Source organism: Lepidochelys olivacea (assembly GCF_965140295.1).
Source record: "Lepidochelys olivacea isolate rLepOli2 genome assembly, chromosome: 7".
Classification (NCBI taxonomy): Eukaryota; Metazoa; Chordata; order Testudines; family Cheloniidae; genus Lepidochelys; species Lepidochelys olivacea.
The window spans coordinates 42029952-42056678 of NC_140417.1; the positions used below are offsets into that span (position 1 = coordinate 42029952).

Below are 26727 nucleotides of genomic sequence, written 5' to 3' on the forward strand. Positions count from 1 at the left end.
TGGTGGTGATGTCTGTAGATGGAGGTGGAAGAGAGAGAGCATGGCAAGTTTCTCTCCCTTTTATAATGTTCTTTTCTCCCTCTTGGCTTTGCCTCCCCACTTCAGAGTCAGGTGAGCATTACCTCATTGTAGTCCCAAACTGATCAAGGGAAGGGGGGTGACTCACTCAAGAGTCCAACAGATCCTTTGCTGCTGCCTAGGCCAGTGTCCTTTGTCCACTCCATGCATCTGATGAAGTGGGTTTTAGCTTATGCCCAAATAAATTTGTTAGTCTCTAAGGTGCCACAAAGACTCCTCGTTGTTTTTGCTAATACAGACTAACATGGCTACCACTCTGAAACCTTTGTTCCTGTGAGGCTGGGCTGGGTTTGACCCATATATGCCCTGATGAGGTGTGAACTGCCCGTCTGCTCCTGGAGATTTTTGCCTGGGCTTGTTTTAAGCCATGAGGGCACATTTTCAGCCTCATAACTATATACATGAAATTACAACCTATAACATTACTATAACAACAATGCTCAGTGCATCATGAGCCTTCTGAAGACACCCAACATGACAAACTTTGCATTGGATACCACACAATCATATTATAAGGATGAACATGGGGGTGCAGGTTGTTCCCCCGAGGTACAGAGCATCACAGTATCCATGCATGTAAACACCAAATTAAAAAAAGGAGGGCTCAGTCCTCTGTTCCTTGCACATTCAAACTCCCCCCCCAGAGGTGCTGGAACAAGGGGTGCTGGGGGTACCACTGCACCCCCTGACTTGAAGTGGATTCATTATATATAGGGTTTACAGTTTGCTTCAATTTCTCTCAGCACCCCCACTACAAAAATTGCTCCAGCACACCTGCTCCCACCAGAGTCAGAGGTCAGGCCTCTGAACAGAAGATTTGCCATACCAGATCAGATATAATCCAGTGTCCTGCTCCTGACAGGTCAATATCTGATATGTCCGTAGAAGGCAAAACTGCCCATAATATCTAACTGTGCAGTGGAATACATATGTGAGTGTGTATCTAAGGTGGGGAGGAGGATCATCAACTTTTTTGCCTATCAGAAAATCTGTTTATGCCCTGAAGTATGACATACTTTTAATTATTCTTATTAGTTAATTATCAGGTTTAGGGCCAATATTTCAGTCACTCCACATTCAAACCAATCCTTTTGATTTCACTGGGAGTGTCTCACTTTCAGGGTAACTACACCTGTCGTCCCCCCCTCTATGGACCACTTCAGTCAGGTATCAGGTCTCTAGCCATTACCTGTTTCTGGGTAGAGATCCGCCCTTGTCCTACTCCCTTCTGACCAGGGTTTTAAGGCTGCACAGCCCCATAGCATACGCTGTGATGAGATTCCTAGCAAGGTAGGCTGCCTAATGGGCAGCATCTATGCATTGCCTTCTCTCTGACAGCTATGAACCAAATGTATTGCCAGCAGTTACAACTTATCGTACAGCTCTTTCTCAGTAAAATACATTTATTTTTAGGACAAAAGCATCACAGATAGAACATATAAAAAACAATAAAAGTTCCCGTCGCACATCTTCCTTATGGGGCCTTAGTACGCCAATATCCCTTCCAACCCTTCTTCAAGGGTTGGGGTCTTGCTTGGACAGAAGGTCCTGTCCATTTGCTGAATCAAAAACAAGACTCTGTCTCAGTTCAAGCTCATCCGCTTACACCAAAAGCCCTTTCTTTTATTCCTTTTCTATGGAAAACCCAGCTTGAACTAGTATATCAAAGCCATCCCAAGGGTTTGTACCTCCCTGGAACTATTTACAGTCTGGGTCTACACTATGAGTTTAGGTCAGATTTAGCAGCGTTAGATCAGTTTAGCCCTGCACCTGTCCACACTATGAAGCCATTTTTTCCCCGACTTTAAGGGCTCTTAAAACCGGTTTCTGTACTCCTCCCTGACAAGAGGATTAGTGCTGAAATGGACCTTGCTGGGTCTAATTTGGGGTAGTGTGGACTCAATTCGACGGTATTGGCCTCCAGGAACTATCCCAGAGTGCTCCATTCTGACCGCTCTAGACAGCATTCTCAACTCGGATGCACTGGCCAGGTAGACAGGAAAAGCCCTGCGAACTTTTGAAGTTCATTTCCTGTTTGGCCAGCGTGGCGAGCTGATCAGCACAGGTGACCACGCAGAGCTCATCAGCACAAGTGACCATGCAGTCCCAGAATCGGAAAAGAGCTCCAGCATGGACCGAACAGGAGGTACTGGATCTGATTGCTGTATGGGGAGATGAATCTGTGCTATCAGAACTCCGTTCCAATAGACGAAATGCCAAAATATCTGAAAAAATCTCCAAGGGCATGAAGGACAGAGGCTATAACAGGAACCCACTGCAGTGCCACGTGAAACTTAAGGAGCTCAGGCAAGCCTACCAAAGAACCAGAGAGGCAAATGGCCACTGCGGGTCAGAGCCCTAGACATGCCGCTTCTGTGATGAGCTGCATGCCATTCTAGGGGGTGCCCCTACAATTACCCCAGCCCTGTGCATGGACTCTGTCAATGGACTCTCACGCAACAGGGATGCAGATTTTGGGGATGAGGAAGATGATGATGAGGAGGTTGAAGCACAGCAAGAAAGTGGAGAAACCATTTTACCAGACAGCCAGGAACTGTTTTTCACCCTGGATCTAGTACCCTCCCAACCCACAGAAGGCAGGCTCCCGGACCTAGAAGGCGGAGAAGGGACCTCCGGTGAGTGTACCTTTGTAAATATAATACATGGTTGAAAATAAAGCGTGTTTAATGATTAATTTGCCCTGAAGACTTGGGGTTCATTCACGGCCAGTACAACTACTGGAAAAGTCTGTTAACGTGTCTGGGGATGGGGCAGAAATCCTCCAGGGACACCTCAATGAAGCTATCCTGGAGGTACTCCCAAAGCCTTTGCAAAAGGTTTCTGGGGAGGGCAGCCTTATTACGTCCTCCATGGTAGGACACTACCACGGCAGGCCAGCAGCACGTAGTCTGGAATCAATGCATAACAAAGCATGGCAGCGTATGGTCCTGGTGTTTGCTGACATTCAAGCAACATCCGTTCTTTATCTCTCTGTGTTATCCTCAGGAGAGTGATATCATTCATGGCCACCTGGTTGAAATAGGGGAATTTTATTAAGGGGACATTCAGAGGTGGCCGTTCCTGCTGGGCTGTTTGCCTGTGGCTGAACAGAAATCATCCCTGCTGTTAGCCACTTGGTGGGGGGAGAGGTGAAGCGATCATCCCAGAGAATTAGGTGTGGGTGGGGTGGGGTGGGGGGGGTCGTTAGTTGGGTTTGTGCTGCACGTTAATCCGAAAACTGCAGCCCCTCCTTTTAAATGGCCAACCCATTTTAAAGGGCCAACCCAATGGCTGTTTGGTACGTGAAATGAGGGCGCTGCTGTTTGAAACCATTCCCACATGTTAGGAAGGTTAAAGAAGCCAGAAGACTGTGGCTTACCATGGCTGCCTGCAAGCCGAATTCTGTTGCCCGCCGGCCCTGCGTGTGTGATCTCTCACACTATACTGGCAGGCACTCAATATAAGAGGCAAAATGCGACCTTGTAGAGAAAGCACACATGCTATGTAATGTTAACAGCTTGGTTCACTGTGAAAGAGTCTACCCATTGTTCTCTAAAATGTCTCTTTTTAATGACTAATCTCCCTTTTTCCCCTCCCACAGCTGCAAATGTTTCACCGCTCCACATATCATCTCCATCCCAGAGGCTATCAAAGAAGGGGAAGGAATAGCTCAGTGGTTTGAGCATTGGCCTGCTAAACCCAGGGTTGTGAGTTCAATCCTTGAGGGGGCCATTTAGGATCTGGGGCAAAAATTGGGGATTGGTCCTGCTTTGAGCAGGGGGTTGGACTAGATGACCTCCTGAGGTCCCTTTCAACCCTGGTATTCTATGATTCCCAACTCACCGGTAGCTGTCTGGAGTTGCAAGCTTCCAGAGGGCTATTGCCACTCGCTTGTGAACTGTGAGTGCTGCTCTCATCTTGGTATTCTTGCGCTTCAGGGCAGGGGAAAGCAAGTCACAAAGTTTCATGAAAGTGCCCTTAAGCATGCAAAAGTTTCGCAGCCACTGGGAATCATCCCAGACCTGCAACACTATGCAGTCCCACCAGTCTGTGCTTGTTTCATGGGCCCAGGTTTGGAGTTCCATGGCATGAGCCTGCCCCATTGCCACCAGGATGGCAAATTGCCGGGGCCTGTGATTTGAGAGAAGTCTGTGTCCATGTCCTCATCACTCTTGTCACCGCGCTGCCATCGCCTCCTCACCTGCTTTTGCAGGTTCTGGTTCTGCATATACTGCATGATAATGTGTGAGGTGTTTACAATGCTCATAACTGCCACAGTGATCTGAGCAGGCTCCATGCTTGCCGTGGTATGGCGTCTGCAAGAGAACCGAGTGGCAGCGGAAGCGGTTGTTCACAGCTGAGTGGGCTGCATGCTTGCCCTGTTAGGGCAAGACAAGAGCAGCCGAGCAGAGTTGCAGCGGAAGCGGCCCTGCGAGATCACCAGGAGAGCAGGAGAGCAGAGTGGCAATGGAAGCGGTGGCTGATGACCTGCAAGGTGGATTCATGAGAGCAGGAGAGCAAAGTTACAGCGGAAGTGGGAGCCCGTAACAGACAACATGGAGAAATTCGCTATCGAGACAAGAGCAGGAGAGCAGAATGGCAGCGGAAGCGGTGGTTTGATAACGACGGTTAGCAGTCCTACTGCACTGTCTGCTGAAAGCAGTATGGCGCCCACGCGGAAAAAAGGCGCAAAACGATTGTCTGCCATTGCTTTCACAGTGGGTGGGGCAACTGATGACATGTACCCAAAACCACCCACAACAATGTTTTTGTCTCATCAGGCATTGGGAGCTTAACCCAGAATTCCAATGGGCGCAGAGACTGCGGGAACTGTGGGATAGCTACCCACAGTGCAATGCTCCAGACTCGATGCTAGCCTCGGTACTGCGGACGCACTCCGCCGACTTAATGCACTTAGTGGGAACACACACACACAATCGACTGTATAAAATCGCTTTCTAAAAATCGACTTCTATAAATTTGACCTAATTTTGTAGTGTAGACATACCCTAAAAAAGAGACTAACAAAAAATCTTCTTTGGTGGAGTTTAGCCTTTCAAGACTTTGATTTTGAAATACAACACATTTCAGGAGCCTCTAACAAAATGGCTGATGCACTCTCCCAGGAAGATTTCCCAGAATCAGCCGGGTGAAAATGTCCCTGTAGTCTAAGTCATTGTAGTCCTTGAAATGTAAAAAATACAGTATAGTTCTTCATGTAATTATTAGTAAAATTAGAGGTGCATGTATCTTATTAACTCTGTTTCCTAAACCTCCAGAAAGAAATCCCAGCTGGTGTGGACCAGACGTGAACCAGGTTGGCCAGCACCATTTGCGATTTAAGGGGGATGTGATAAATGAAGGGGGGTAGCTCCCTTTTATGGACACCCAGCCAGCCAGTTAGCTATAAAATCCCTGTTAGTAGCTGTTCTCTACTTGCTTTACCTGTAAAGGTTTAAAAGTCCATAGGTAAAAGGAAGGGAGTGGGTACCTGACCAAAAGAGACAATGGGAAGGCTAGAACTCTTTAAAATTGGGGGAAAACTTCCCCTTTGTCTGTCTGTGGTGTTCTCCCGGAGAGCAGAGACTGGGCTGGAACTATGCTGTAAAAAGCTTTGGGCCAGGTATGAAAATCATCAGATCATACCCAGAAACTACTCATTTGAAACCCCAGATATGTAAGTAGATCAGGAAATGTCTAGGAAGACGTGATTAGGTTTATCTCTTTTATTTCTTTATGGCTTGTGGACTCCTCTTTGCTAACCCCAGGTGCTTTTGTTTTGCTTTTAACCTTTAAACCGGACCTCAAGAGAGCTACCTTGATGCTTAATCCCTGTAATTGTTTTTTTAAAATCTAACAAAAATCCTAAATTCCAAATGTATTTTCTTTCTTTTTGTTTTTAATAAAATTTACCTTTTTTTAAGAACAGGATTGAATTTTGTGTCCTTAGAGGTTTGTGCATATGTTGTTTAATTAGCTGGTGGCAACAGCTGATTTCCTTTGTTTTCTTTCTCAGCTCTTCCCAGGAGGGGGTATGAAAGGGCTTGAGGGTACCCCACAGGAAGGAATTCCCAAGTGCACCTTCCTGGGTTCTCAAAGGGGTTTTAGCACTTGCGTGGCGGTAGCATCTACCCATCCAAGGTCAGAGAAAAGCTGTAACCTTGGGAGTTTAATACAAGCCTGGAATGGCCACTATTAATTTTTAGAATCCTTGTGGGCCCCCACCTTCTGCACTCGAAGTGCCAGAATGGGGAATCAGCCCTGACAAGATCACATGAAATACCACTTGATCTTTCAAGGCCCACACTTCTCCTCTCACCCCTGGGGCCTCTTATGGTTTCAGTGTCCTGCACTTCTGCCAATGAAATTTCCTAAACTTCTACTTGTATGTCAGTGGGAAAGGAAGAAAGATTATTCTTGTTGGTTTTACTCTTGGAGTTAGTCAAATACTGTAATGACGGGTGCCAATGTAAGAATCTACATAGATATTAGCATTCCTTGCTAATGCATATCCATGCTTACTTATAGAGAGCATCATTGGTTGGTGCAGGAATGATTGGTCCAGAGCCTCTGTGGGCTCTCTTTTCCATCCCATCACAGCTCTTTGTTTTCATACCCATCCTCACTATGGAACACTTTCTCAATCTGCTTTATAAATCCCTTTCCTTATAACAAAACTTATCTTAGATTACCTCAATGAGAATAACACCAACTCCTTTAACCCTTCCTCATAATTGAGATTCCGGAGACGTGGTATAATGTTTGTTGTGCTAAACTGGAACCTCTCCCAGGCAAACATAAAGCCTTTGCTGAAATAAAGTGCCCAAAACATTACACATTATTCCAGATGGGACCCTAAAAAATGCCTTATACAGTAACACACAGTCTTTTGTGTTTTCTGTCCTGCTAGTATACCCTAGACCAGAGGTGGGCAAACTTTTTGGCCTGAGGGCCGCATCGGGTTTCTGAAATTGTCTGGCAGGCCAGTTAGGGGAGGCTGTGCCTCCCCAGACAGCCAGGCCTGGCCCAGCCCAGCCCGTGTCCCCTATCTGAGCGCCCCCTGCTTCTCACCCCCTGACGGCCCCCCGGCAACCCCTACCTCATCCACCCTCACCCCCTGCTCTCTGTCCCCTGACCGCCCCCGGAGCTCCTGCCCCATCCAACTTCCCCTCTCCTTCCTGACCGCCCCCGGACCCACCGCCCCTAACTGCTCCCTGCTGCCCCATCCAACCCCACCTCTTCTTCCTGACTGCCCTCGCGGGACCCCTGCCCCATCCACCCCACCATGCTCCCTGCCCCCTGACGGCCCCTGGACCCACCACCCCTAACTGCTCCCCGCTGCCCCATTCAACCCCCCTCTCCGTCCTGACTGCCCCCCCCAGGACCCCTGCCCCATCCAACCACCCCTTCTCCCTGACTGCCCCCAGACACCCAGCCCTTAACTGCCCCCCGCCACCCCATCCAACCCCCCTCTCCTTCCTGACTGCCCCCCCGGGACTCCTGCCCCATTCCCCGCCCCCCTGCTCCCTGTCCCCTGACGGCCCACGGAACCCCTGCCTCTGTTTCCTCTAAGCTGTGCGCGTGTGTGCGTGCACACAGATCCTAAACCCCAGGGTTTAGGGTAGGGTCTGGGAACGGTATGAGGTAATTAACAGCTCCCAGGCACTCTCAGACCATAAATGGCCCCTCCCACGACGCTTCCATCTTATTGGCCTGGAGCGCTTTTAGGACCATGACTAGGTCACCTACTCTGAAGGAAAGCTCTCTAGCATGTTTATCATACCAGGCCTTTTGCTCTTGTTGAGCATCCTGTAGGTTTTCTCGAGCAAGAGCTAGAGAGTTTTTGAGGGTGTTTTGCAGGTTGGTTACAAAGTCCAAAATGTTAGTTCCTGGAAAAAGGTAATAATCCCCTCCAAATGCTGCTTTACCAACTATAATGGCCCCTTAACTTCATGGCCATAAATGAGTTCAAAGGGTGAAAATCCCAAACTGGGATGTGGTACAGCCCTATAGGCAAATAGCAACTGCTGCAACACTGGGTCCAAATCATTGGAGTGCTTATTCACGAATTTACATATCATAGCCCCCAAAGTCCCATTAAACTTTTCCACTAGGCCATTCGTTTGATGGTGGTAAGGGATGGCAACCCAGTGGTTCACCCCATGAGCTTCCAAAAGACATTTCATGGTCCCTGCCAGGAAGTTAGTTTGCAAATCCGTAAGGGTGTCGGAGGGCCAGCCTACCCTGGCAAAAATGTCTGCCAATGCCTGGCTCACGCTTTTAGCCCTGGTGTTGCTTAGAGCTACAGCTTCCAGCCATCGGGTGGCAAAATCCATGAAGGTCAGTATGTACTGCTTTCCTCTGGGTGTCTTTTTAGGGAAAGGACTCAGAATATCCACAGCTACATGCTGAAATGCAACCTCAATTATGGGGAGTGGCTGGAGAGGGGCCTTGACCTGGTCTTGGGGCTTTCCCACCCTATGGCACACCTCACATACATAGAAATGTCCTTGCCCATTCCCTCCCAGTGGAATGACTTCCCCAAACGGTTCTTGGTCCTGTTCACCCTAGCATGGCCACTAGGGTGATCATGGGCTAAGCTCAAGAGCTTTTCCTTATACTAAGTTGGAACTACCAACTGTCTCTGAAGATGCCAGTCCTCCTCGTGCCCACCAGAAAGGGTTTCCTTGTATAAGAGTCCTCCTTTTACAACAAACCTGGACCTATTGGAAGAGCTGAGAGGCAGTGGATCGCTCCGTGCTGCTGTCCAAGCTCCCTTGAAGCTTTCATCTGCTTCTTGCTCTGCCTGGAACTGCTCCCCTGATGCTGGAGACATTAGTTCCTCATTGGGTTGTGGACTTGGGCTTGGTCCCACTGGAAGTGATGCAAGTGATGGGGGTGTCTCCGTCGATTGCGGACCGTTCTCCGCTGGTGCACTAGGTTATATTTCAGGCTCGGGTTGAGCTTCTTGCACTGGTTTAGCTGGTGCTGCAGATGCAGGGCTTGTGGAACCCTTTGGTGCTGGCTTCCCTGACTCTGGTGGGGTTGCAAGCACGGCCTCTGGTGCTGACTGTTGACTTTGATTCTTGGGCTGGTTCTGGCTGGGTCCCAGGAACTGGATCTACAACTGCTGCCATAGGCTTTGGTCTGGGGTCTGGTTCCTCTACCTCAGGCTGGGTCCCTGGGCCTGTGGTATCAGAGGATACAGACTGGGTCCTTCTAGGGGGCTCAGGAATGGAGTTAGGTGTGGAGAGCTGCTTAGCCTGGCTGCAGGTGACCACCCCCACCCGTTTTATTAGACTCACATGGTTGGCTACGTCTTCTCCCAGAAGCATGGGAATGGGATAATTGTAATAGACTGCAAAAGTTCATATTCCTGACCAGCCCTTGTACTGGACAGGTAACTTGACTGTAGGCAAGTTAAAAGAGTTGGTCTTAAAGGGTTGCACTGTTACTTGGGCCTCTGGATTGATGAATTTGGGGTCCACCAGGGAATGGTGGATAGCTGACACCTATGTTCCAGTGTCTCTCCACACAGTAATCTTTCTTCCACTCACAGTTTCCCTTCGCTCTGGGGGTATTTGCGAGACATCTGGGCCTGAAGGCTCTCGGTGGGACCTCAGGGTGATGAGTTGCAGTCAGTTGGTGCTCTTGGGTCAGTTGGCCTTTAAATGCCCCAGCTCATTACATTTGAAGCATCACCCAGCTGACTGTGGGATGGGGCAAGATGGGTGGTTGGAGAGTAGGGTGGTGAGACAAGAAGGCATCTGCAGTCTCCCTGGCTGTGTGGAGGGCTTCTGCTTGCGAGGTGGGGCCTTGGGCTGACTCTGATGGTGGGGTGTTGTCTCGGGTTGCCACTTCTGGTATCCGCAACAACTGCTACGAGCTTTCTTCCTCTCCGCCACTTCCACCCATTTGGCTCTGATTTCCCCCACCTCAATTACAGTTTTGGGCTTCCCATCTAGGATGTACCTTTCTATTTCCTCAGGAACACCCTCTAAGAACTGCTCCATTTGCATTAGGAGACACAGATCTTCCAGAGATTGAACACTTGCTCCTGATATCCAGGCATCCCAATTTTTTACACTGTGGTAGGCGTGTCGGGTAAATGCCATGTCTGGGTTTCATCTTAGGACTCTGAACTGCCAACAGGCAAGCTTGCCTGTTAGCCCCAATCTAATTCTGGCCTTTTGTTTAAAAAGTTAGTTCTCATTCATGTGTTCTTTAGGCATTTCAGCTGCCACCTCTGCTAAGGGTCCACAGAGTTGTAGCCTCAGCTCTGCCATATACTGGTCTGGGAGGATGCTGTACCCTTTCAAAATTTTCTAAGAAGGCCTCTGTATCATCACCTACCTTGTATGTGGGAAATTTCTTAGAATGGGGAGTGGTACCTGGAGAAGGACTGTTAGGGCTACCTGGTTGACCCAGCTTAGCCTTTTCCAGCTCTAAGCACATCAGCTCCATTGCTAAGTGCTTTGCCTCCACTTCCGCCTCTAAGCGTTTCGCCTTCAAGCGCTTCGCCTCTCTTCTCTCCTCTGCTTCTGCCTCTAAGCGCTTCCCCTCTAGGAAGAAATTCCTTTCTTCCACAGTTAGAACTTGGCCTGGGTTAAGGACATCACTCCATCCTGGCACCAGGATTTTGAGTGTAGGAGGGCTGACCCTTCCCTTCTGGGAAGTCTCCGGTCCCCCATCGCCTCCCTGCATTTCTGTCATGGAGCCAGATGTTTGGGCTTGATCTGGGTCTGTCTTCTCCGTGGCATGCCACTTTGGGAAGACTGGTTGCTCTAGGCTTTTTGTGCCCAACCACAGCCTCATAAACAGGGCTGTCCTACTCTAGCTAGCTATTTCATAGCCACAAAGCTAGAAAAAAAACAACTGTTTGTTGGACTCCCTGGCTTGGCAGGCTGAACCCTTTGTGTGCCCGTTTTCCCTCAGGCAGCAAAGAAAAAAGAGAAAGAAAGGAAAAAACCCTCCCTGGCTTTGCAGGCTGCCAAAAGGAAAAATGTGTCCTTTTAAAATCCTGAGGTCTCTGCTTCTGGTTCAAAATGATCCCACCGCTCTGCCACCATGTCAAGGCTGAGTCCCCTCTCTGGCACTTAGAGTGCAGAAGGTGGGAGCCCGCATTTTCACGAAAAAACTCGTACAGATACAGACAGACATCATCTTCTTTTCCAAATGCAAACAGATGGACATCATACCAAAAGGACTGAAGGTAAAAAATCCATTACAATCTACATACCACACAGACTATGCTGACAGCTTCTGCCACACGCTCTCAAAGAAACTGCAGAACCACCTGATCAACATCCTCTGTAGCAAACAGGGAAAGATTAAGAATGAGCTCTCAAAACTGCAGGTTTCAGAGTAACAGCCATGTTAGTTTGTATTCGCAAAAAGAAAAGGAGTACTTGTGGCACCTTAGAGATGAACCAATTTATTTGAGCATAAGCTTTTTCAAAACTGGATACTCTCATAAAAAAACAACCTTCCACACAAACTTCCTCGTGGCTGGACTTTACCAAAACTAGACAAGCCATTTACAAAACACACTTTGCTTCTCTACAAAAGAAAAGGACACTAAACTATCTAAACTACTACATGTCACAAGGGGCCACAGCAATGGTTCCCTTAACCCACCCAGCAATATTGTTAATCTATCCAACTATACTCTTAGCCCAGTAGAAGAATCTGTCCTATCTCGGGGCCTCTCCTTCTGCCCCTCCACCCCCATGAACATGATACAGTTCTGTGGTGACCTAGAATCCTATTTTCGACGTCTCCGACTCAAGGAATATTTCCAATACACCTCTGAACAACATACTAATCCACAGAGACCTTCCTACCAACACTACAAAAAGAAGGATTCTGGGTGGACTCCTCCTGAAGGTCGAAACAACAGACTGGACTTTTACATAGAATGCTTCATAGACGTGCACGGGCTGAAATTGTGGAAAAGCAGCATCACTTGCCCCATAACCTCAGCCGTGCAGAACACAATGCCATCCACAGCCTCAGAAACAACTCTGACATCATAATCAAAAAGGCTGACAAATGAGGTGCCGTCGTCATCATGAATAGGTCGGAATATGAACAAGAGGCTGCTAGACAGCTCTCCAACACCACTTTCTACAAGCCATTACCCTCTGATCCCACTGAGAGTTACCAAAAGAAACTACAGCATTTGCTCAAGAAACTCCCTGAAAAAGCACAAGAACAAATCTGCACAGACACACCCCTGGAACCCCTACCTGGGGTATTCTATCTGCTACCCAAGATCCATAAACCTGGAAATCCTGGATGCCCCATCATCTCAGGCTTTGGCACCCTGACAGCAGGATTGTCTGGCTATGTAGACTCCCTCCTCAGGCCCTACGCTACCAGCACTCCCAGCTATCTTCGAGACACCACTGACTTCCTGAGGAAACTACAGTCCATCGGTGATCTTCCTGAAAACACCATCCTGGCCCTCTATACCAACATTCCACATAAAGATGAACTACAAGCCATCAGGAACAGTATACCTGATGATGTCATGGCAAACCTGGTGGCTGAACTTTGTGACTTTGTCCTCACCCATAACTATTTTACATTTGGGGACAATGTATACCTTCAAACCAGCAGCACTGCTATGGGTACCCGCATGGCCCTACAATATGCCAACGTTTTTATGGCTGACTTAGAACAATGCTTCCTCAGCTCTCGTTCCCTAATGCCCCTACTCTACTTGCGCTATATTGCGCTATATTCATCATCTGCACCCATTGAAAAGAAGCCCTTGAGGAATTCCACCATGATTTCAAAAATTTCCATCCCACTATCAACCTCAGCCTGGACCAGTCCACACAAGAGAGCCACTTCCTGGACACTACAGTGTTAATAAGCGATGGTCACATAAACACCACCCTATACCGAAAACCTACTGACCACTATTCCTACCTACATGCCTCCAGCTTTCATCCAGATCACACCACACGATCCATCGTCTACAGCCAAGCTCTACGATACAACCGCATTTGCTCCAACCCCTCAGACAGAGACAAACACCTACAAGATCTCTATCAGGCATTCTTACAACTACAATACCCACCTGCGGAAGTGAAGAAACAGATTGACAGAGCCAGAAGAGTACCCAGAAGTCACCTACTACAGGACAGGCCCAACAAAGAAAATAACAGAACACCACTAGCCATCCCCTTCAGCCCCCAACTGAAACCTCTCCAACGCATCATCAAGGATCTACAACCTATCCTGAAGGACGACCCATCACTCTTACAGATCTTGGGAGACAGGCCAGTCCTTGCTTACAGACAGCCCCCCAACCTGAAGCAAATACTCACCATCAACCACATACCACACAACAGAACCACTAACCCAGGAACCTATCTTTGCAACAAAGCCCGTTGCCAACTGTGTCCACATATCTATTCAGGGGACACCATCATAGGGCCTAATCACATCAGCCACACTATCAGAGGCTCGTTCACCTGCACATCTACCAATGTGATATATGCCATCATGTGCCAGCAATGCCCCTCTGCCATGTACATTGGTCAAACTGGACAGTCTCTACGTAAAAGAATAAATGGACACAAATCAGATGTCAAGAATTGTAACATTCATAAACCAGTCGGAGAACACTTCAATCTCTCTGATCACTCGATTACAGACCTAAAAGTTGCAATATTACAACAAAAAAACTTCAGAAACAGACTCCAACGAGAGACTGCTGAATTGGAATTAATTTGCAAACCGGATACAATTAACTTAGGCTTGAATAGAGACTGGGAGTGGATTTGTCATTACACAAAGTAAAACTATTTTCCCATGTTTATTCCCCCCCACCCCCGCTCCTCAGACGTTCCTGTTCATTGCTGGAAATGGCCCACTTTGATTATCACTACAAAAGTTTTTCTCGCCCCCCCACTCTCCTGCTGGTAATAGCTCATCTTAAGTGATCGCTCTCCTTACAGTGTGTATGGTAACACCCATTTTTTCATGTTCTGTGTGTATATAAATCTCCCCACTGTATTTTCCACTGAATGCATCCAATGAAGTGAGCTGTAGCTCACGAAAGCTTATGCTCAAATAAATTTGTTAGTCTCTAAGGTGCCACAAGTACTCCTTTTCTTTTTGCGGATACAGACTAACATGGCTGCTACTCTGAAACCTAAAAATTAATACTGGCCATTCCAGGCTTGTACTAAACTCCCAAGGTTACAGCTTTTCTCTGACCTTGGATGGATAGATGCTACCACCACCCAAGTGCAAAAACCCCTTTGAGAACCCAGGAAGGTGCACGTGGGAATTCCTTCCTGTGGGGTACCCTCAAGCCCACTCACACCCCCTCCTGGGAACAGCTGAGAAAGAAAACAAAGGAAATCAGCTGTTGCCACCAGCTAATTAAACAACATATGCACAAACCTCTAAGGACACAAAATTCAATCCAGTTCTTAAAAAAAGGTAAATTTTATTAAAAACAAAAAGAAAGAAAATACATTTGGAATTTAGGATTTTTATTAGATTTTAAAAAAACAATTACAAGGATTAAGCATCAAGATAGCTCTCTTGAGGTCCAGCTTAAAGGTTACGAGCAAAACAAAAGCACCTGGGGTTAGCACAGAGGAGTCCACAAGCCATAAAGAAATAAAAGAGATAAACCTAATCACGTCTTCCTAGACATTTCCTGATCTACTTACATATCTGGGGTTTCAAATGTGTAGTTTCTAGGTATGATCTGCTGCATAGGCGCAGACTCCGTGGGTGCTCCGGGGCTGGAGCACTCACAGGGAAAAATTAGTGGGTACTCTGCACCCACCGTCAGCTCCCCTCCCCACCCCTCTGCCCCAGCTCACCTCCATCTCCACTCTGCCTCCTCCCCTGTGTGTGCCGCATGCTCATTTTTTCCCATAGCTCCTAGTGCTTGGTGCCGTGAAACACCTGTTTTGCGTGGCAAATACTGGGAATGTGGGGGGAGGAGGGGGAATTGGCTGAACAAGAAGTAGGACTAAGTGGACTTGAAGGCTCTAAAGTTTTACAATTGTTTTGGTTTTGAGTGCAGTTATGTAACAAAAAAAAATCTACATTTGAAAAGTGCACTTTCATGGCAAAGAGCTTGCCCTACAGTATTTGTATGAGGTGAATTGAAAAAAACTATTTCTTTTGTTTATCATTTTTACAGTGCAAATATTTATAACAAAAAATAATATACACTGATTTCAATTACAACACAATACAATATATATGAAAATGAAGAAAAATATGCAAAATATATTTAAATTGGTATTCTGTTAGTTAGAAGTGAGATTAAAACTGCGATTAATCACAATTACTTTTTTTAACTGTGATTAATTTTTTGAGTTAATTGCGTGAATTAACTGCGATTAATCAACAGCCCTATTTGTAATACTTAATCATGTAGGTCACTCACACTGAAGACAATGGGGTTACTTGTGTGAGTAAAGAGTTCTCATTTAATAAGGATTTTCAGGATCAGGTTCTAAATTTAAACACCCCAAAATAATTTTGCTCATCTGCATTATATAAACTAAAAACTGTTTCTAAGACTGCTTTTAATTGTTAATAATGAAATACATACACCTAAGAAATGTTAGGTTGTGTGTTCTAGCAAGCTTGCTCCTAAAGCTGTAATTTTACATCTGCAAAGCCTACAGCAGTTTTCAGACCTGCATTTATATTTTGGTGAAGTTTGTTTTGCTTCCACTGACAGGGAAAAATGTTTTCTTGTCTTCTTAAATCTTTGCTCTATCTCCTGCATTACAGTTTTATTTCTTTATCTCACATACCTTTTAGCATAGAAGATTTGTCTGTTAAAATAAATTTTAAAAAATACATTTTTGATATAGTTTTCTTTCCTCAAATCAAAAGCTGATTAATTCATAGAATCATAGAATCATAGAATATCAGGGTTGGAAGGGACCCCAGAAGGTCATCTAGTCCAACCCCCTGCTCGAAGCAGGACCAATTCCCAGTTAAATCATCCCAGCCAGGGCTTTGTCAAGCCTGACCTTAAAAACCTCTAAGGAAGGAGATTCTACCACCTCCCTAGGTAACGCATTCCAGTGTTTCACCACCCTCTTAGTGAAAAAGTTTTTCCTAATATCCAATCTAAACCTCCCCCACTGCAACTTGAGACCATTACTCCTCGTTCTGTCATCTGCTGCCATTGAGAACAGTCTAGAGCCATCCTCTTTGGAACCCCCTTTCAGGTAGTTGAAAGCAGCTATCAAATCCCCCCTCATTCTTCTCTTCTGCAGACTAAACAATCCCAGCTCCCTCAGCCTCTCCTCATAAGTCATGTGTTCCAGACCCCTAATCATTTTTGTTGCCCTTCGCTGGACTCTCTCCAATTTATCCACATCCTTCTTGAAGTGTGGGGCCCAAAACTGGACACAGTACTCCAGATGAGGCCTCACCAATGTCGAATAGAGGGGAACGATCACGTCCCTCGATCTGCTCGCTATGCCCCTACTTATACATCCCAAAATGCCATTGGCCTTCTTGGGAACAAGGGCACACTGCTGACTCATATCCAGCTTCTCGTCCACTGTCACCCCTAGGTCCTTTTCCGCAGAACTGCTGCCTAGCCATTCGGTCCCTAGTCTGTAGCTGTGCATTGGGTTCTTCCGTCCTAAGTGCAGGACCCTGCACTTATCCTTATTGAACCTCATCAGATTTCTTTTGGCCCAATCCTCCAATTTGTCTAGGTCCTTCTGTATCCTATCCCTCCCCTCCAGCGTATCTACCACTCCTCCCAGTTTAGTATCATCCGCAAATTTGCTGAGAGTGCAATCCACACCATCCTCCAGATCATTTATGAAGATATTGAACAAAAATGGCCCCAGGACCGACCCTTGGGGCACTCCACTTGATACCGGCTGCCAACTAGACATGGAGCCATTGATCACTACCCGTTGAGCCCGACAATCTAGCCAGCTTTCTACCCACCTTATAGTGCATTCATCCAGCCCATACTTCCTTAACTTGCTGACAAGAATACTGTGGGAGACCGTGTCAAAAGCTTTGCTAAAGTCAAGAAACAGTACATCCACTGCTTTCCCTTCATCCACAGAACCAGTAATCTCATCATAAAAGGCGATTTATGATTTATAATTTTATTATAGTTTACTCTGAGGCACTGCTTGGTATCTAATTTAGCGAAATAGTTGTTTTTTCCTTTCTTCTTCCTTTATAACACTGTTTTAATAAGGGCTATTGTGCAGAACAATTGATATCATATAGCTTCGTCTTTTAATGAGATTGTGCAACAATAAATGTAAATAATCAGGGGGCCAATTATTTAATCTAATCACAAAACTAAATTAATCACTAACTGCAGTTTAATTTCCAGCTCATTGCTTCTGACTGTTTTTCACTGTGACCTATTTAGTAATATTGATGCATGACCAGAAGGGGCAGCTGAACCTCATAGTAACTCATGAGTTACCCCGACCAAAAGAAAGATCCTTTCACGAGGTACTGTACAATTTTAATGCAACTACATCAGCACCTCCCCCAAGATTACCTAAATCACAAGCTAAAAAGGACCATTCCCTTAAGGTATAATTTACAGAGTGTTAGAATGAAGAACAATGTATTAACATAATATTGTAGAAGAAAATTCAGTAGGAGAAAATTCAGTCCCCTGCAATATCGTGCAAGCAGTCAGGACTATCACTCATCTGTCCCAAACAAGTCTGCACTGATTCTTATGCAATAGTACAAATAATAATTAAAAATATTAAAGGGAATGTAGTTCTAGTGAAAGGTACCAAGTTACTAGTCTTAGAAACCTTATTTCTCTGTTCATCCTCAGATTGGCAGCAGTGCAAGCTTCCCCTTATCCAGCATGTCAACATGAACCAATCTTCGTCTGGAGGAACTGCTCTTGGGAGTGTAGGGATGGTTCACTCACATTCAAACTTTGACTGTTCTGCTTAAACAGCTAACAAAAGTGCCAATGCCAATTATGATGTTTTTGCGATACAAGCACTTGTCCCATAAGAAATTAAGACCACTACCTCATTTTACAGAACTCACTGAACAGCCTTTGGATAACTCCAGCTTTCATAATGACAGGTTTCAGAGTAACAGCCGTGTTAGTCTGTATTTGCAAAAAGAAAAGGAGTACTTGTGGCACCTTAGAGACTAACCAATTTATTTGAGCATGAGCTTTCGTGAGCTACAGCTCACTTCATCGGATGCATACTGTAGAAACTGCAGAAGACATTATATACACAGAGACCATGAAACAATACCTCCTCCCACCCCACTCTCCTGCTGGTAATAGCTTATCTAAAGTGATCATCAAGTTGGGCCATTTCCAGCACAAATCCAGGTTTTCTCACCCTCCGCCCCTCCACACACAAACTCACTCTCCTGCTGGTAATAGCCCATCCAAAGTGATTACTCTCTTTAAAATGTGTATGATAATCAAGGTGGGCCATTTCGAGCACAAATCCAGGTTTTCTCACCCCCCCACCCCCCTCCAAAAACCACACACACAAACTCACTCTCCTGCTGGTAATAGCTTATCCAAAGTGACCACTCTCCTCACAATGTGCATGATAATCAAGGTGGGCCATTTCCAGCACAAATCCAGGTTTTCTCACCCCCCCACCCCCATACACACACAAACTCACTCTCCTGCTGGTAATAGCTCATCCAAGGTGACCACTCTCCCTACAATGTGCATGATAATCAATGGCCCACCTCCTAAGTCAATGCAGTTATTTAATTATTACTACCATACTGCTCATTTAGTATTACTCACTGCATTCACTGACACTCAGTACTACTTTAAAGGTGAAATTGTAAAAGGAAGATCTGCCTATTTCAGCTATTTATTTTTTATCAGAACTACATCTAAAATGATAGTACCATAGAGTAACAACTGTATTTTTTGCTCAAACATGAGAATTCAACAATAGTCCAGAAGGAAGACAGGCAGTCCTTAAGAAAGAAGTATGAAATAAAAGTTTACCAACCTGAAGATCCTGCATGTTCAGACATGTTCCTTTCATCATCTTCAATGCAGCTTCCTCCTGAGAAGGAACACTTCTCATGATGTTGTTTCAATCGGACGACCAGGCCTTGGATTTCTTTGATGTACTGTTTGCATTTTACACACATGCCTGTCTTACTCACAGGTAGAGGAACTTAATTAAACTAGGTCTCTTTTACGGCCTGCTGCCATTATAGGTTTTCCCTTCTAGTGAGACAATGGTATGGTAGATCTCAAATCAATGAAGGCTACACTCAGAAAGACCTGAAGGCCTCTGGAATATGCTGCTCAAACAGTTTCAATTTTGTTTCTACTGCCTGTTCCTCCCTTCTCACATTTATCTCCAGACTTCTTTTCCTTGTCCAGATCTATTCCGCTCCCAACAATCTTCTTTTCATTGAACTTTTTGAAACTTTGCACTTTTAGAGAGAGGTAAGGGAATGACTCTGTGTACAGAAATTTCCAGAGGGACAACTGGGTTGAGGTCTGTTATTTCTCACCTCTATATATTATTTATTTAAAAACATTTTTGCTGTTAGCAAGCGTGTTATCTTTGGAGACACAAATCCAGTTTGAGAACTGCAAAACTAAGCATCTCTGATGGTATCTTCTAGACTGAGCACTGAGTCCCATTGGGTAAATAAATAGAAAGATTAACCCAAATAATCTATACAGAAGCCCTTGGAACCTCATGAACTATTGGAACTCATTTCCAAAACTTTTCTTAAACATTAAATGAATATATTGTCTCATGCTATAGAATTAGAATTTATAATCCCTATTCTATGACGAGATATCTTTGAGCTATAATGTATCTATCTTTAGATAAAATGCTTTTTGAGAAAAACACCTGTCAAAAAAAGCCAATTTAAATAAAAAAAACCCGATTTTATTTTCTAAAAAAAAAAAAAAATCATTTATTTTTATCCACCCTGTACTGCCAGTGCCCTGACTACCCTAGGGACTCCCACCTGCAGGTAACATTAGTGGATGGGGGAAAGTCTAGCATACATACTTCCTGTGAATGAGTAATGAACCAATGCCCCAATATAGCGACGAGAGCATTATGCTATGAGAAGTGCCATCAATTGGCATTGAAAAAAAATGCTGCGGCTCTTCAAAGGAGATGAGGTGTAAACCCAAATATCTTAGCCAAAGTCCATCCTGGCTCCCTAACTTCACCTTCCAGTCAGCAGAATAAGATGAAGTCTTACAATGTGTAGCATAGATATATGAAATTGAACAACTGTCATATTGCACTCAAGAATAATGGCATTTCAGCAGTTAAGTATCAGTGTTATATTTGTAAAGGATGTTGTGATTCTTGATGCAAGATATATCTTTATGAAAATGTATGCAGTACTAACTTTGTTTTTCCTATTACTATGTGAACATATCAGTTACAATTTAAAAAGTATAAAATACCTTTTTCATGTTACACCAGCCATGTGAACATACTCCACTTAGAATTCAAATGGCAAAGTGTGCTCCTTAAAAAAATTAAAATAGCCTGGTACCAAAGCAGATTTTTTCCATAAGCACTTGCTAAGATGGTTTGTTTCATCAAGCAAACAAAACATGTAATGACTGGATTCATTCAGGTATATCTCCACCCTTCCACTTTAGAATTTCACAGAAGGCAACATGCAAGAAAAACATTTTGATGAAGCCTGCCATTTCCATCTTTTAAATACTCTGTCTACATGTCAAACCACAGCCAGGGAACTGTCTCTGCAGCTTTCATAGCACCCTGTGTCCTAAAAAGCTAATGTACCTGCTGCTCTCTAGCTAGCACCCAAAGAAGTGTTCTTCCAAAAGCAGCACAAACCAGTAATTCATAGCTTGAAATAATAATTTTCTAGCTTCTGCAAGACTGCCCTGAAAGAACGCAGAGGTTACTGAAACTGGTTCTTTTATTTCCCCTGCCCTGATTGTTTCTTTGGAATTCTTTGCTATGCAGTTCCATGCAAAAGACAGTGCTACCATACAAGACAATCATACTACAGTCCTTAGCATTATTAGACCATTCCTGATAGATAATGTACTATATGTGTAATATTACATCACCTTAGGCTGAAACAGTTCACTATGCAGTGTCTCACCCTATATAGACATAAATGTATTTCAACTATATAAACATTACAAGGTCAGTTTTGGCCTAACACAACTTTCATCCACAAACTACACAGAGAGAGAGAGAGAGAGTATTCTAAAATTCCATTCAATGAAAACTAGGCATGACTAGTTAAGAATTTAAACCACGGAACTATATTTTGTAGTTTTAAATCAGGAAACAAAAATACAGCATCTGTACCATCTTTCAAAAAATATTCTTCTTCTAGAAACTTTAGTCTACTTTCTTTTTCAGTTACTCTTTCTACTAAACATCTGTTTAGAACTGATTGTTACGTGTGTGTGGTAGGAGTGACATATTAGAAGCGTAGCGGTTATTTTACTGTATGTTAACTTTTAAGGTTTTTTTTTTAAAGAATGTAACAATTATGCATTCAGTTCAGATTAATAGCTCCTGTTACACAAAACCACTGTCACCTAGTTAATTAGGATGTAACCAGCAGTTACAAAGCTCACCAGCTTTTCCAAAACAAAAATGGATTATTTTCAGATGAGTTACAAGGACTATTTCTAACTTGCCTGGACTTGTCCATCAACTGCATGTTTTGCCATGTTAATGAGACATTTTGCAAGGCTTATTGCTGACATGCTGACAGTAGACAAAGCTCTCTTTCATTAACCACGTAATTATGATCTAGTACAGGGCTACTGAAAACATGAACACTGGCTGTATGCAGTCCTCAAAGGTTCTATTAAAACATATAGCTTATGACTACTAAGAAACAAACTCCTCCCAACATCAAACAATTTCACTCTATCTTTTGGTGAAGCATTAATACCAAAATCTCCCACATAGCAGACTATTTGGCAGGCTATTAGCCTACTTTTTATTAAAACCATTGCTTCCATCAAACTCTGTAATTGATAAAGTACTGTAGATCATATTTAAAACTTTAAAAAACTAAAATGGCATAAAATGTAAAGTTTTAAAATATTAGTAAATTTGTAATTTCTTGTAAAATAGGATATAGATGAGACATTACTACATTCAACTGTAAAATTTCCATCTGGTTTAAGATGAATATACTATCTTACTCTGTACTAAAGATGTTTATGACTAACTGAAAACTCACTTTTCCAATTTAAACAGCCAAACACCCAGAAGCATAAATAAGCCCTTTACTAAGTCAGATGTATTCTACCTTCCTATTTGCTCAAAATTTGTTACGAGCAGTTCTGGAAGGAAAAAATGGCTATAGTGCAAAACAAGTCAAGGTGAACTGACATAACAAAAGAACCTTACACTTTTCTGAAAACTATCTTATGTTCATTAAAAGTTTTTATGTATTGTACTGAAAGTTGGATAAACAGATTTGTCTGAGCACGTCTCTACCATATTGGTTTGCTTCAAGATAGTCTTTAAGTTTATAGGGAAGTAACTCCTTCTTTGAAAGCTGCTTGGGCAAGATAGGATTTCTTCACCATGAAATATGTTAGTAGGAAAGTTGTATTTGTCATTTGTGCCTTCCAGCTGTATTTTTATGACCCTGAGAAAAGTTTGTACAGGCAAGTCACTGGAGAGATTTTTAATTACAGTTGGTTAGAGCTGTGTTTTTTTCCTAGAAGTTACTCAATAAGTACAGGAATCTTGTAAAAAGTTATTAACTAAAAGCCATTGTAAAGAGAGAATTAAGTAACTTTTCTTTTTATTACAAATAGCCAAGGATTCTGTCAAAATATATATCTGTAGAACAATCAGCTGACTGTACATTTCATTTACAGTATACAATCCAGAAAATTACATGCAGTTTAAAGAACTGCTTATACATTAGCCCTTGGCCACAACGAAGAACTTGGCAGTACTACTACAACTTTAATGGCTATGGGGTGAAAATCAACATCTCAATTACATCATCTAACTTCATTATGAAACTGGGATACATACATACATCATTGTACAAGGAATGTTAATTTTTAACTAGAAACTGTCATCATGTTGTAATTCTTGGAAGGGCTTGATCTGCCAATTCTCCATTCCTCTTTACAGCTGTTTCTACTCTCCAGAGCTTTGGCAGTCTTCAGACCCGGTGGGGGGCTTTCATAAAGGACACAGATAGACCCATCTTCTCCTATTCTATAGGACACCTCAAAGGGGTCAACCCAAAGAGTCAATTCACTGGGTAAGAGCTGGAAGAGTCTCTGATGGCTCAGTCCGATCATGCCGGCTGCCTTCCCTATCAAGGGGTCCATCTTGTGGTTGATCCTAATGCATCGGTACCCTGAGCCCTTGGAGGGCATCAGGGGAAACCAGTGGTGTTTATAATGGTCTGTGCGAGGGAACAAAGAGAAAGACAGAAACGTTACTGCTTGCACAAGGGTCCAGGCAACTCCAACACAATCACCTTCCCTCAATCCCTTTATGAAGGGCCACACAGCTGCACAGGGATTCACAGCACTGACGCTGGGAAGGGGGGATACTAATCAATGGAGGTTTCCGAGTAACAGCCGTGTTAGTCTGTATTCGCAAAAAGGAGTACTTGTGTGCCACAAGTACTCCGTTTCTTTTTAATCAATGGAGGGTTATTTAGCCACAGACGGGGGAGGGGGGGGGAATGTCCCAAGCGCCAACCACCCGTCGGCCCGAACACGGGAAGAGAGAACCGATGACGCCGTGGGGCGGAGGGACAGAGACAAGGGAGCAGAGGGCGAGGGCTCCTCTGTGCGGGCTGCTGGGCTGCCCGCCTGGGGCATCTCCGACACCTGCGGGCACGGCCAGTTCAAGGGGCCTGAACCTTCCTGCCCCCGATAGCAGGGCTCAGGCCGACCCCGGCACCGCCCCCGCCCGACCGCCCACACCTCGCAGCGCCTCCTGCAGTGACTCGCTGAAGCAGCGCAGCTGCTCGTCGCCGATGCCGTCGGGGGTGCGTAGCAGGCGGGTGATGAAGCCCGCGGCAGTGGAGATCTCCGTCTTCATGGCCGCCTGCCCCGCTGTCCGCCTCCTCAGCGCCCCACACCAGTGACCGAGTGGTCCGGCGCCTGCCCCGCGCACGATCCGCGCCTGGCCCCCTACCGGCGCAGGGCTCAGCCGCTAGGTGGTGCGGGACGCGCGGCCGGCCCCGCCACCCACTCGACGCTGCTACAGCGACCGCTGGCGAAGGAGCTTGAGTAAACAGTGAGGTACCCTCTCTCCGAGGGGCGGGGCCCACCAGGACCAATGGCACCGCCCCGCCCCCACTGCGTCACAGAGAACAGCCTCCAAGCCTCAAGACACACCAACGGCCTCTGGACCCCCATTGGCTGGCAGTCGGGGAGGGGGAGAACCCGAGAGCACCCTCCCGTCCTGATTTGCCGTGAACAGACGGAAACAGAAGCGCCGTTTGTGTATGTCTGTGGGAGGAGGAGTGGGAGCCCGAGCAAAGGGCTCTTTGAAGGGGGCGGGGACAACCTGAACTCCGGCAATGGGATTGGGTAGGAAGTAAACCCCACGAGCGGGAATGACAGCTAGGGGTACCAACCCCCGAGAGACTGGCTGGGGCAAGGGGAGCCGCGCCAGGAGCCTGGCTGAGCGGGGCACTGTTGTGTCGGGCGTATGGGGCTGGAGAAACACACAGAAACGTTACTGCTTGCACAAGGGTCCAGGCAACTCCAACACAATCACCTTCCCTCCATCCCTTTATGAAGGGCCAGACAGCTGCACAGGGATTCACAGCACTGACGCTGGGAAGGGGGGATACTAATCAATGGAGGTTTCCGAGTAACAGCCGTGTTAGTCTGTATTCGCAAAAAAGGTTTTCTCTCCCCCCCCCCAACTGCCTTCTGTAGTGATAAACACCTCTTTTATCAAGGTTTGTGTGTATAAAAACATCTTCTGTATTTTCCACAGTATGCAGCCAATGAAGTGAGCTGTAGCTCACAAAAGCTTATGCTCAAATAAATTGGTTAGTCTCTAAGGTGCCAAAAGGAAAGGAGTACTTGTGGCACCTTAGAGACTAACCAATTTATTTGAGCGTGAGCTTTCGTGAGCTACAGCTCACTTCATCGGATGCATACTGTGGAAACTTGGGGCACTTTAGTCTCTAAGGTGCCACAAGTACTCCTTTTCTTTTTGCAAATACAGACTAACACGGCTGTTACTCTGAAACCTGTTAAGGTGCCAAAAGTACTCCTTATCTTTCATCAAATTATTAATCACATCCTAGAGGCAGATTTTGGGGTTAGCTGGAGATGAATCCACAACAATGAGATTTAAGACTTATTTTCCTCAAAAGGTATCTGTTATTTAGTGTACAGGTTAAAAATAAGTCCCTGCAATTTGGATTCAAATGTCAGTTAAGAGGCTTGCCTGCTTAGTGAAAGTTCAGAAGCATGAGCAAGAATGTAAAAAATAAAATAAAATAAAATAAAAATCCTAGCTACATTTGGACAGTCAAGCTTTCTTTAGTGTGATATAAACTGAAGTAAATTAAGAACACAAGAACGGCCATACTGGGCAGACCAAAGGTCCATCTAGCCCCATATCCTGTCTTCCGACAGTGGCCAATGCCAGGTGCTTCAGAGGGAATTAACGGAACTAGTAATCATCAAGTGATCCCTCCTCTGTCACCCATTCCCAGCTTCTGGCAAACAGAATTTATCTAGTTCTTTTTCTGAACCATTTTGTAGTCTTGGCCTTTACAACATCTTCTGGAAGAGAGTTCCATAGGTTGAGAGTGCACTGTGTGAAGAAATCCTTTGTTTGTTTTAAACCTGCTGCCTATTAATATCCTTTGGTGACCCCTAGTTCTTGTGCGATGAGAAGGAGTAAATAACACTTCCTTATTTAGGTTTCAGAGTAGCAGCTGTGTTAGTCTGTATCCGCAAAAAGAAAAAGGAGTACTTATGGCACCTTAGAGATTAACAAATTTGAGCATAAGCTTTCGTGAGCTACAGCTCACTTCATCGGATGCATTCGGTGGAAAATACAGTGGGGAGATTTATATACATAGAGAACATGAAACAATGGGTGTTACCCTATACACTGTAACGAAAGTGTCAAATAAGGTGAGCTATTACCAGCAGGAGAGCTGGGGAAAAACCTTTTGTAGTGATAATCAAGGTGGGCCATTTCCAGCAGTTGACAAAAACATCTGAGGAACACTGGCGGAGGGGAGGGGGAATAAACATGGGGAAAGAGTTTTACTTTGTGTAACGACCTATCTGCTCCCAGTCTTTATTCAAGCTTAAGTTAATTGTATCCAGTTTGCAAATTAATTCCAATTCAGCAGTCTCTCGTTGGAGTCTGTTTTTGAAGTTTTTTTATTAAAGAATTGCAACATTTAGGTCTGTAATGGAGTGACCAAAGAGATTGAAGTGTTCTCTGACTGGTTTTTGAATGTTATAATTCTTGATGTCTGATTTGTGTCTATTTATTCTTTTACATAGAGACTGTCCAGTTTGACCAATGTACATGGCAGAGGAGCACTGCTGGCACATGATGGCATATATCACATTAGTAGATGTGCAGGTGAACAAGCTTCTGATAGTGTAGCTGATGTGATTAGGCCCTATGATGGTGT

The 26727-nt window shown here is 44.9% G+C and overlaps 1 protein-coding gene across 1 annotated transcript; it reads right to left on the reverse strand.

The window, feature by feature from the left end:
- Positions 1-22861: 22861 nt before the first annotated feature.
- Positions 22862-24970, reverse strand: LOC311523289 (protein BTG1-like). Its single transcript, XM_084633072.1, has 2 exons — positions 24029-24970; positions 22862-23499 (listed from the first exon to the last, which is right to left on the reverse strand). The coding sequence occupies exons 1-2, from the start codon at positions 24144-24146 to the stop codon at positions 23147-23149; spliced, it is 471 nt and encodes a 156-aa protein (XP_084489198.1). The 5' UTR covers positions 24147-24970; the 3' UTR covers positions 22862-23146.
- Positions 24971-26727: the final 1757 nt, after the last annotated feature.